This window comes from Dermacentor albipictus, chromosome 5 (assembly GCF_038994185.2).
Source record: "Dermacentor albipictus isolate Rhodes 1998 colony chromosome 5, USDA_Dalb.pri_finalv2, whole genome shotgun sequence".
In the NCBI taxonomy this organism is placed as follows: Eukaryota; Metazoa; Arthropoda; class Arachnida; order Ixodida; family Ixodidae; genus Dermacentor; species Dermacentor albipictus.
The window spans coordinates 9,611,069-9,623,911 of record NC_091825.1 but is presented as its reverse complement, the minus strand read 5'-3'; the positions used below and the strand labels follow the sequence as shown (position 1 = coordinate 9,623,911).

Here is a 12,843-nt window from a genome sequence, read left to right as displayed (position 1 = left end):
ACCTCCCCTGGTGGGGAGGCTGGTGGGAGCGCTTCATCTGATCGATGAAACATGCACTGAGACATTCACTTGGGAGCAGCAGTCTCAACGATGAGGCCCTATACAACGTTCTCTACTAAGTTGAAGTGGTCATAAACAGCAGATCTCTTACTTATTATTATTATTACTTATTACAACTAAGTTAGCTCAAGCAGTCGGCGTTATTTCCCATTACAGATCATATCTCCCGTATCAAGTAAAGATCTTGCTTTACGATTCCCTGCTTTACTCTCATCTTAATTACTGTTTCTTGGTCTGGGGCACAACCATGTATACAAATTTGCAAAAGATCTTTATACTTAAAAAAATTTATCAGAATACTTTTTAATCTACCATACAACAGTCACTTGCAAAGTCTTTTCTCTAAAGCATACATAATACCAGTATTCAATCTTTACAATTATAAGCTAGCATTTGCATTCCACCGCGAACTAAAATATCATATTGAATCTCTGCATGAGTTGTCATTACTGAAAAAGAGCACTGTGTTTTACCCTACCCGTCATAAAGAGGAGTGGATTGTACCAACTGCTAGAACCAATTACACAATAGAAAAATTATCCTTCACACTTCCAACTCTATTAAACAACCATAAAAAATTCGGGATTGACCTACTTAAAATATCTAAACATGAATTACAACACCTTCACTGCACACATTCTTAAAAACTCCACCTGTATTCCTATATTCGGTTTATTTAATCCTGTGTTTATTGTACAGTTTTATACCCTCTATATTTATTGTATTGATTGTTGTCCTATTTTCTTTGTTTGTATTTTTATTTCATTCAGGAAATGATCCTGTTATTTTTCGCTCTGCTAAATTGCAGAGATTATATGTATACTTGTATGTGTCTTTCCCTGCTTTGCTGTTGTTGCCCTGTAGAGAGGCGCTGTGGGCCTTTGTCAAGCTGCCGTTTACGAGCAGCTTTTACCCACAACCTCCTCCATCATCCCGATGGAAATAAAGATTATTATTATTGTTATCTCGACAGCAACCCGAATGAACTGCAACCACTGACTCCACTGCACTTTTCACTCGGAAGACGCGCCGTATGCTTTCTGCAAGACGCAAGCATTTCCAATGGCACATCATCGCCAAGAGCGGACTGCTCTGCTATGCGAGCTATTGTGAGCATCTCACAGCAGAGCTGTGGATCCGATGGAAGCAAGCTGACCTGTTCTTATGTCAGTCTGTGCACAACACACGACAGCCCTGTTCGTGAACTACCTCGGCTAAGCGAAGGTGATGTGATGCTTGTGCATGACAACCGCGCACGTCCGCTACTATGGAAGCTGGGTAGAGTTCTATCAGTGCAGCCAGGAATGAATGCAATTGCGTGTGTTTGTACACGTTGTGGGGAGCACATGCGGCCATCTTTCCCCATGTCGTCGCAGTCGCGTCGAGAGCCGGCATAGACACGGGAGAGGCGCACTGCGCCCTCTCCCACTTCTCCCTCGTTCTCGCGACGCTTGCGGACCCTTCCTCCCCGACTTGCGGGGAAGTAGCTGACGGGCAAGGAGGACCTTCCCCTCCCCAAGGTAAAAAGGTACAAAACAGCACCACTGGGGGAGACCCTCTCTCTCTGACGCCGGACCCCTAACCTGTCGGACTGGAGTACCTGCCGCAACCCGTCAGTGACCTCGTTTGCCTGACTATCCCGGGCAACGAAGCCAGCCTATTATTACTCATTACAGAGAGGATGCCCCTCTGCCAGTGTTCTCTATTGCTGGTAGCAATAAACGTTGTTACAGTTGACGCCACTGGTTGCCTTATTCGTTTGAACCCGACGTAGCCACGATTCCCGCGCTATGAGTTGGGGAGTACCACGGAGCGACTGCGTGGGGCTAGATCCGGTGCTCGCCATCAGCCCTAGCCGCACGCAGAGTGGAACCCCCACATTTGGCGCTACCAACGTGGATCGAATTTGGCAACATATCGAGTCTTCTGGTGAGTGTTGGAGCTAGGGCTACCCATGTTTCAGCGAACAATGGTGGCTGGCTTGTCAGAGCTCTCAGATTTGTTCATGTCAGATGCAGCGATGCAAAGTCAGCCACCTATTGCTAACGTGGCGGCAGCTGCTGAACAAACTGGCAGCTTTGATTTTGAGTGTTTCACGCGGAACAGTCAGGATTGCGCAAATGCCACCTTGGTGGAGGTTAACCTTGATATGAGGCATACTACGTTGGCCCCCCTGCCGCTTCGTGACGTGGACATTTCTACCGCAGACATATCTACATTGCTCAACCGGGGCGGCGGAGGCATCCAGCCCTTCGGGCGAGAGTTTGCCGTCGAGCGAGGCAATGTTGCAGAACGCATTGTAAATCTTGCAGAGCTTAGCCGGCACACTGCAAGGCACAATGCAGGCCTCGTCGCAGAGCGAGCGACCATGGATTAATGTTGACAAGCCTACCTTCAGTTGGTACCATGATCGCACGAGTGCAAGCGAGTACCTCGACTGTCTGCCGTATTACCAGCAAGCAATCGGGCTTTCAGATGCCTAACTCGTCACGCGCGTAATCCCGGTTTCACTGACTGACCAGGTAGCTCGATGGTTCTGACTGACCGGACACCGATGCCACACGATAGAAGAGTTCCACGCAAACTTCCGCAAGGAATTTCTTCCGGCCAACTACAAGTGACGTTTGAGGAGAGTTAGAGCTTCGTACCCAGCATCCGGACGAGTCCTTGCTGGAGTATGTTCGAGCGATGGATGAACTTTAACGTCTCGTGAACCCTCTCGCCACCGATGCAGAGAAAGTTGAGTGCGTCACACGGCAGGCGCACCCCACTTTGGTGGCGTACTACAGAGGATGTAGGTTTAGAGATCTAGACGAACTCGCCGTTGAGGCGAAGTGCATCCAGGGGGACATCCTCGCGGCACGAGCATATCGTCCGCCTCTGCCCGCAGCACTGTCATTCAAGCCTCACTGCCCATGGAACGGCGGCACGATCACTTCACACTTGTCTGGAATTGACGCGTCGGTATTGTTCGCTGAAGTGCACGTCCAGCGTAGTTGGAAATTATCAGACTGTGCTTTGGACCCGTACGCCTACCCGCTGAGAACAGCACCGACTAATGCCGCACTCAGCGCACTGCGATAGGAACGTGAGGCCAATGCGACACCAGAGGAGTGGCACACGGTGAATGCAGTTCAAGGAAGCTACGGCGGGTCGGAATGGAGCGACGAGTGCCCAGGCCATTGAGGCTTCAGCGGCCGTTGCTACCAATGCGGCTGACCAGGGCACATCGCCCGTGACTGCGGCCGCATGCCGAGCCGAGGCAGAGTGCGTGGCTCAGGAAACGGGCGAAGCCGCCGGTGATCCACCTTGGGTCCAGTGCGGCGATGTCAGACACAACCAGTGGTTTACTTGCGCCTTTGGCTTGTCGCATAGGAGGTGTTGCAGACTAGCAGGCGCCGTTCATCGAGTTAACAATAGCCAGAAAGAAATTTGCTGCATTATTGGATACCGGAGCAAGCACTTCATTATTTAGTGACGAGGTGCTGCATCATCTCCGCGAAAACAATATCTTCTTGAGGGATAATGACATCACCTTCCTACCTGCTTCCGGCACAGCACAATCGAGCGATGCAGCAAGGTTAGTGATCCGTTGTGAGAAATGCGTCAGGCGACAACGCCTCATACATCTCCCCAGTCTATCAGTGCCTGTTATTTTGGGTCGCAACTTTCTTGTCAAGTCAGGCATTGTGATAGACATTGGCAATGAAGGCTACTGAGAGAATGGAACGGGTGCTTTAAAGCTTTTCGCAAAAGCGCCTGTGGCAGCGGAGGCATGCCAGTCTCCGGGCGCGGCACGCGGGCCACACCCGGCCACAGTCAAGTGAGCTGACAGTAATCGGCAAAGGCGAGCAGAGAGACAGGGTGGCAGTACAGTGCGCCACGGTTCTGCGAAGGATAGCGCACCCGCTTTTTTCAGAGGTCAACTTGCCGGAGAGAGAAAGGGAACGACTTTCGTCACTGTTGTACGAATATGACGCAATTTTCACGGACCATTCGGCCCGCACTACCCTAGTCAGGGACAGGATAGACACGGGCAACGCTGCACCATAGAAATGTAATCCTCGGACAATTAGCTTGACTAAGCGGAAAGCATTTGACAGCGCCTTAGACGAACTCATCGACACAGGTGTTGAGGAAAGGTCGAACAGCCTGTGGGGCTTCCCGGTAGTTCTAGGCCCGAAAAAGGATAACACCTATCGCCTTTGCATAGACTACTGTAGGCTGAATGAGGTTATGAAGAAGAATGCGCACCCTCTACCCTTCATTTCCTCTTTAGTGTCTAGCCTAGGCGGGGCGAAGTACTTTACAACAAGTGCTAGGAGATGCGAAGTGACAACTTGCTCTCGCATATCTGGACGACATAGTGGTTTATTCGAAAACATTCAAGGAGCACTTGCGTTACTTGAAAGACATTCTAGACAGGCTGAGATCCGCGGTTATCACGCTTAACCCGAACAAAGCTCAGATAGCTGCGAGCAGAATAGTGCTGTTGGGATTCACTCTGGACAACAGCCGCATCCTGCCGAGTGAGGATAAGCTCGAGGCTGTACTGAGGCACCCGTCACCGAAAGGTATCGCCAAACTGAGACGCTTTCTGGGATTGCTGAACTTTTATCTCCAATTCATTCCAGATTGCACGGCAGTGCAAGTGCCTTCGACGAAGCTCTTGAAGAAAGACGAACGGTGGACTTGGGGTCAAGAGCAGGAGGCGGCACTGCGTGGCCTCACGAAGGTGCTCGCTGACATGGCCGAATTGTAGCTGTCCTATTTGAATAGGAAGTTTGTGATTCGAACAGACGCAAATGACCTAGGCTTAGGTGCAATTTTGCTTCAGGAGCATGGAGGCACTCTCCGACCGGTTGCGCTCGCAAGTCGTTCGTTGACGCCGGCAGAAAGGAACTACTCGGGGACAGAGAAGGAGTGCCTCGCGGTAATTTTCGCTCTGCGAAATTTCGGCTATTAGGTCAATGGAGTGGCATTTAAGATTGAGACAGACCACATGGCTCTCACTTGGTTGAGGCACTTGCATGAGCGAGCCGAGTGGCCGCCTGGTGCGATGGGCACTGCTGCTGCAGCGTTACGAATTCACCGTGTGCTCCTACAAAGGAAAAAGCAATGCCACAGCTGACGCACTTTCGTGAGCGCCAGTCTGAGGCGAGCGAGAAACCCAAGTCATAGCCCAAGTAAGGGATGCGGAACAGCTGTCGATCATGGGTGAGAGCGTGAACCGCATAGATGTTGTCGGTTCTGCAGGAGTTGTCTTCAGCAAAGGAGCTGTTTAAGGCTCAGAAGAAGGACTCATTTTATCGAAAAGTGCTCGACAAGCTCCAGGAGCAGGGTGGCGTGGCCGCCGCCCACATGGAGGCAGCTGGTATTGCTGTCGGTGCTAAGCGCTCAGGAACAGTTGGTAATGCTGTGAGCGCACTGGATTCTTATCTGCTGAATTCCGACGGCGTCCTGCTGAGGTATATTCCCACCGAGGACGACAAAAGTGAGGCGTTCAAGGTGGTGATACCACGCGCATTGCGAGGAGCACTGCTACGCTACTTTCATGACTCGTGCATCGCTGGGCACACGAGCGGCCCCAAGACTTACGTTAAGTTGTGTCGCCTCGCTACCTGGCCAGACATGAAACGGGACGTGATGCGGTATGCCCGCTCATGTCATGTGTGCGAAAGCGTGAAGCCCCGAGGCGGACGACCACCCGGCTTCATGCAGCCTATCGACAGCCAGACTCACTGGCAAATCACGGCATGTGACGTCATGGGACTGTATCCCACCACACCGAGCAGGAACAAATTCTTGCTGGTATTCACAGATCACTTCAGTAAATGGGTCGAACTTTTCCTCTCGCGAAAACTGACGGCACGAGTGATCATTGATGAGTTGATCGAGGTTTTCACAAGGTTTGGCTTCCCAGAGCAGTTGATAACGGACAATGTGTCCTACTTCACTGCGTTTCTTTTTTCTTCACCTTACAACTGACGCACCTGCAGCGCTGACGGCGGTACGCTGGCCTTGCAGTCGCACGAACCACTTCCCAGCACCCAGCAAGCGACTTCCCGGCTTGCGCAGCCAACAACACCTGGGGCGCGGCACGGTGAGTAGCCTCCAAGCCGGGACTACGATCCGACTCGCAAGCCCCAGCAGTGCCGCTGACTGGGCACCTTCAAGTCGGCGTCAAGTGTCTGCCAGTTGAGGGCTACAGCAACGCAAGCCCGACACTCAAAGCCGGCGTGTGCAACGCTGCCTTGATCGCAAACCTTGGCGGGAACTTTGCAAACCAGCGCCCGATCCCCTCGGGCGTACCTAGGTGCCAGCATCAACGTATGGGGGCTTCTTAAGGGGAGGAGGATGTGGGGAGCACACGTGCCCACCTTTCCCAGCGTTGTCGCGCCGAGAGCCGGCATAGACACGGGAGAGGCGCACTACGCCCTCTCCCACTTCTCCCTCAATTTCACAAAGCGCACGCACCCTTCCTCCCCGACTCGCGGGGAGGTAGCTGTCGGGCGAGGAGGAGATTCCCCTGACCAAGGTAAAAAGGTACATAACAGCGCCACTGGGGGAGACCCTCACTGTCTGACGCTGGACCCCTAACCTGTCAGACTAGAGTAGCTGCCGCCACCCATGAGTGACCTCGTTTGCCTGACCATCCTGGACAACGAGGCCAGCCTATTATTACTCATTACAGAGAGGACGCCCCTCTGCCAGTGTTCTTTATTGCTGGTAGCAATAAACGTTGTTACAGTTAATGCCGCTGGTTGCCTTATTCGTTCGAACCTGACGTAGCCGCGATTCCCGCACTACGGGTTGGGGAGTACCACGGAGCGACTGCGTGGGGCTAGATCCAGAGCTCGCCTTCAGCCCTAGCGGCGCACAGAGTGGAACCCCCACAACTTTGACTATGTTCTGGAGAGACGATCAAATGACCTGTTCAGAAGGCGTACGTTCTTGAAGCAGGCTACCAAGAACCAGCTGGCACGTGATAACCTTGGCCTCTTGGGAATATGTTGGAGATCATTTCCCACAGGTGGCGATGCGGAGTTGAAGAGAAGGAAGAAGAGGAGGGTCATGAGCAATAGAATAAATAGAATAGAATAAGAAACATGAAACAGAATAAAAATAAACAGAAATAATAAAAAACACGAAGTGCGTGGGCTAGGGCTCAGGTATTTATTATGTGACAGCATCAATGTATCCCAGAGTATTAATCGTGACCTTAAGCAAGACGATCGGCACTTTTGAGTAGGTGCAATCAGCCTACACTCTGTGTCCAAAAGAAGCCAGCATGCGAGCCCACAGCATTTCAGCAAGATCCCGACTTGATAAGGACGCTCACTTCATGCTCACTAGACGGTGAGGCGTTAATGCCACATGGGCATCTGCTAAAGGCATGTAAATTGTGCTCTTCCACAGTTCAGTTTTGGTTTAGAAAGTGAAATTGTTCAGAATTCATTCGCGATTACAATAGAGCCAATTATACAGATATGAACATTACTCTAAACGAATTCTACGTTCAAACGTTCTTGCCCTCATTTTCGGACAGGTCTGTTGAACAGAACTGGGTGCTTTTTATGAACGTGATAAATAATCAAGTTTACAAATATGTTCCTTTAGTATGTATTTCCAACTATAGAACTAACCCAGGGTTCACCAGACTTCTCTGTCGGCATGTAACGAAAAAAAAGAAAAGTGTTTGTACACAAAGGGTAAGCTGGCGTCCACTCTAGCAACCTAGATCAAATACTGTGAATCCCTCAAATGCTATTGTTCGGCCCTTTGTGCTTCCAAAGATAAGTTCTTTTCACATGACGTACTGGCTCTTCTTAAATCTAATACCAAAAAGTTTTGCCGTGTTATATCTCCTGACAATACTATACCATTTTCCATTGTGTAGTGATCATTCCAGACCACTTTAGGACAGTGAATGTCGACATGTGTTTAACAGATATTTTGCAACCGTATTCACAAGGGAAAGTAATTTCAACATACTCAATGTTCCTCATCCTGAATATCAGTACATGGCTCCTATTACCATCTCTGCTGAAGGAATGGCTCATCTTATAGCAAACCTGAAGGTGTCAAATAGCGCTGGTGTTGATAACGTTAACTCAAAAATTTTGAAGAACACTGCAGCAATCTCTAGTGAAATTTTATGCCTCATCATCCAGCAATTATTATCATCTGGCTTGCTCCCTACAGAGAGGAAAATCACAAATATTATCGCCGTGTTTAAAAATGGAAACAGAAATTCACTGGAAAATTACCGCCCCATTTTGCTAACATGCATTTGCTGCAAATTACTCGAGCACATTATTGCTTCTCACATATACAGTCACCTGAAACATAATTCTTTCTTTTTTCCTAAACAGCACAGCTTCTGGAAAGGTTTTTCTTGCGACGCCCAACTGCTAGAATTTACTAATGACTTGCATTTCAACATGGACGCTAACCTACAAACTGACTGTATCTTTTTAGATTTCGCTAAAGCTTTTGACCATGTTGCACATTCCTCTTTGTTCTCAAACTTATCTGCTGTTTGCCTTGATTCTCTAACCCTGTCATGGCTTCATAATTTTCTTTCTTTCTGTAAGCAGTTCACTACGGTTAAAAATTTCCCCTCTTCCCTCTGCAACATATCATCTGGCATACCTAAAGGCAGTGTTCTTGGCCCTTTGTTGTTTTTAATATACATTAACAACTTGCCCACCGATATATCTTCCTCCTTACAACTTTTTGCTGATGACTGCATCATTTACCACTCAATTAATTCTATGCATGATCACTGCGCTCTCCAAAGTGATCTTAACCACATTTCAAACTGGTGTACTTAATGGCAAATGATGCTTAACCCGACTAAATGCAAAGTAATCTCTTTCAGGTCCCAAGCATACAAATTCTAACTTCTCGTACCTCATTGATAGCACAATAGTACCTTGGGCATCAACATACATGTATTTAGGTGTTCACCTCATGCATAATCTTTCATGGGCCACACACATTCTGAACATTTCTGCCAAGGCTTCCAGATCACTTGGGTATCTGCACCAGAACTTACGAAACTCCCCTAATAATGTAAAACAATTGGCTTACCTAACAACTGTGCGACCACAACTAGAATTTTACAGTTTTCATAAAATTTGCATCAGCTATCTGGTGCTTATATCAAAACTACCTAATCAGAATGCTAGATATCTGCACAAAATAGAGCCTCTTGTTTCATTACACAGAACTACAGTCCCCATTCGAGCATAATGCAGATTAAACTTGACATCTCTCTCGAACCATTAGATTTTCATCATTCCATTGCTCTTTTATGCCTATTTCATAAATATCATTACAACACTAGGCCATCTCCATTACCTCTGGAAACACATTAACGCCCTTCGTGCCGACTACATAATCAATTTAGCATAAAGCGCACGCACGGAAGGACTCAAGCCTTCAATTCATCAGCACTTCCACGTACCACTGTTCTTTGGAATGATCTTCCCGACTCTAACGCGTCCATCTGTGACCACCAATCAGTCCATGATCAGCTGCGGAAATCTTTTTTTTAAAGAGTGACATCATGACTTGGGTCTCTTCAGTTGGTTTTCACTTCCATTCTCGTTGCTATTGTGGTATGCCTTGTTATCTTGTGCATCTTACATCAATGACATTTCTTGTATGACCACTGTTTTTTCTTACAATATGTATTGGCCACGTATGATGCATTCATGTTACTCGTGGTATAAAACGATGTTTATGTATGTATATTTTTTTGTTATCATTTGCTCTGTACAATTTTTCCCTTTTACTTTTTGTTTTGCATCTGGCATTGTTATTTGATACTTGTTCCTATAGTATTTATGCTGTTTTTTGTCCCGCTTACTCAATACCCTTTTGTGCCCTGTAAGGTATATTGAATTAAAAAAAAGAAAGAATCACGAAGCAGAAAGTAGCAGCATCAGCTTTTTGAATGTCTGGAATTGGTTATGCTCAGATGACTGGCTTCAAAAATTGCATTAGGATCGCTCATCTTGATTCTGTGGCAACACGGTGTCTTGGCACAGTGCCAGTAATGGCGTTGCCTGTAAACGCCGTGTCTGGTGCAGATGCATGCAAAAATGACCGAGAATATTGGTGGCAGCACTCTGGAAAGGCTTCACGCAGTCTATGACTAGCGGAATTATATTTTCATGATTTCGCTTAACTCAAAACTCCACATAACACAATTTTTTCCAGTTTTATACAACTTCGAGTTATTGGGAGCATACTGCAATTAGTCTTGCTGCATGCATAAATGGCTTCTTCAATGAGACACAGCAAAGGAGAGTTGGCCTCTGCGTTGTGTTGGTTGGTGCCACCTTCCTTTCTCAATGCGATTATCAGCAAAGCTGTAGGACCTCTCACTTTATACACTGGTCTCAAAATTTTCTATTATTGCACTTTTGATATCGACACTTTTGTTCATTATGTGTTTTCGAATGGCCATAATTTGTGGCTTTCATCTTCACTTTAGTTTTGAAGTTTCATCAGCACGAACATTTCTCAATGCTCATACCCTAACCGTCTTAGCCCAATCACAATTGGTAGTCCTCTCGTGGTGCTTCTTTGAAACTTTAGCATAGCTTGAACACATAATTAATGAAAAATCTGCAACAATTGGGCATAATGCACCTTGTCCACTCTCGTCATCATTCCCCAATTTTAAACAGGCTACAACTTCTCCAAACAGGTGCAGTCCATTTCAAATGCTACATTTTGGGGCATTCAAGTGGTTCTAGTAAAAAAGCTTCTTGGTGTAGCACAGCAGATTGGGTGGCCAACAAGTTCCAGCTTCTTGTGTGTATGCTTTGCACCATATCTGCAATGGTATCAAAGCACAAACTCACCCAACAACGAGCTTTACTAGATGCAGCCGAAAATTTAGTATGCCATGGGGTCTGCAGAAAATTATATGTCTATACACAGCAATCAATGTTAATCATGTGTGTTGGAAGTCTCCACAAAAAAAGAAAAAGACAGCAATTAGTGAAGCAGCTTTCAACATTTGGCAATGGAAACCATGTGGCTGGAATCTGCAATTTAGCAGTTCTTATTAAATGTGTTGTTGTCACACATTGCTACCCTAATTATTATTTGAGTCGTATTGCGCAAATGACATAGCCCCATGGCTCGCTGACCTGCATGGCGTTGCGGCAAGCCACAGGTGTCCAGTCGTGTGGCTGGTAGCGCTGGTGGGCCCCCGTGTGCGGTGTGAGCAGGAACTCTGAAAAGGGCTGCGTCCCTTCGCACCACTGCACCAGGCCACTGCGACGCGACAGCGGAACCACCTGTCCACAGAAATGCATCAAACGTACAGTCTGAAAAAAGAATCCAGTACAATTTGGGGCATGCTTCTTGGCTGCTGGCACTGAACTGATGAACAGAGTTTGTGAAAAATAATTTACCTCTGGCTCTGTTGAAAAAAAAAAAAAATCATAGCGTCAATTGAAGTCTGTTTTGTCTCATTCTAACAAACCACTTATGTGCTTGTATCTGTTGAATATTATGCTCCAAAAAAGAAGAGAAGAAGACGAAGTGAGAAACGAGCGTGGAGCCGAGCCCGCCTGCATTTTTTAGTTGTTTTTGCAAGCGTCGAATAAAGAAGACGTTCTCTACTTCAGCTCCGCTTCCTGGTTTTCAACATATGGTGCCGTGACCAGGATATCAGATCTACAGTTGAAGACCCCTGACGATGAAGCGAGCGACCTGAAGAAGACGACCTACCGACGCGATCAACGCGACGACGCTGTGACAGAATCGAAGAACGATCCACGTCATCACGAGGCCTACGATTCCCGACGTGACGACATGGAAAGACTACGACGGAAGCGTGCTACCGTTCAAGCGGCGGTCACCAGGATCATCAACGAGATGACAACTCTTATGCAGACGGAACCAACGCCATATGGTGAGCTGACCGACCATCTTAACCTATTGAAGATAAAGGAAACTATGCTTACGGATGATAACCTTGAGGATGAGCTTCAAAGCGTCGGACAGTATCAAGAATCTATCGTCCTCGCGAAATCCCGCGCTGAACACATTTTATCCGATCAGCAAACAACGACTACGCACGAATCTTACGATGACTTTCGTCCAGCACGCGCACACGTTAAGCTACCGAAGCTCGATGTGCCGAAGTTTCATGGTGACCCCATTAAATGGCCAAAATTTTGGAATCAATTTGAGTCCACTATACACCAGAACCGATATATTAACGACGTAGACAAATTGAAATATCTTCGGAGCTACTTGATGGGTAAAGCGGAAGGTGTCATCAGCGGCCTGTCGACAACTAAAGAGAGCTATAGCACAGCTATAGAACTTCTCAAAGAAAGATTCGGTCAGAAGTCACTGATTGTTAACGACCATATGCGTCGCCTTCTAAACCTACGTAAAGTTCGTTCTTGTGAAGATTTCGAAGGGCTTCAAAGGTTGCATGAAGAAGTGCAGACTCGCATGAGATCCCTGCATAATCTTGGCGTCGAAGAAAAAGAATATGGAGTGGTTCTGAAAACTGCTATAATACAAAATCATCCACAAGAAATGGTACTCCGTTATAATCAGCGCATCTTGTCTTTGACAAATACAGACGTTATTAGTGAGAGGCTAAATGAAATGTCTGTTCTTCTAGACCTCTTGAGTCTTGAAGTAAGAAGCCGGGAACAGACTATAATGATGACTTCTGACAAGAGAGAACAAGCCTCAATAGCAAAACGACAATCTAATGAGCATTTCCAAGGTTCTGCA

At 47.2% G+C, this 12,843-nt stretch overlaps 1 protein-coding gene and 1 long non-coding RNA gene across 10 annotated transcripts in view; one reads left to right on the top strand and one right to left on the bottom strand.

Moving 5' to 3' along the window:
- tefu (Serine/threonine-protein kinase tefu) overlaps nt 1-12,843 on the bottom strand; it is a 1,084,056-nt gene that overhangs the window by 120,835 nt on the left and 950,378 nt on the right. For 8 of the 9 annotated variants that reach the window (XM_070538252.1, XM_070538256.1, XM_070538255.1 and 5 more), the window contains one exon: nt 11,232-11,381. The exons of the other annotated variant lie outside the window; for it this stretch is intronic. In XM_070538252.1, the coding sequence (XP_070394353.1) occupies nt 11,232-11,381 (150 nt within the window). The remainder of the gene's footprint in view (nt 1-11,231; nt 11,382-12,843) is intronic. 9 annotated transcript variants of the gene reach the window in all.
- Nucleotides 1-12,843, top strand: part of LOC135917943 (uncharacterized) — a 113,494-nt gene that overhangs the window by 21,032 nt on the left and 79,619 nt on the right. The gene's annotated exons all lie outside the window — the stretch shown is intronic.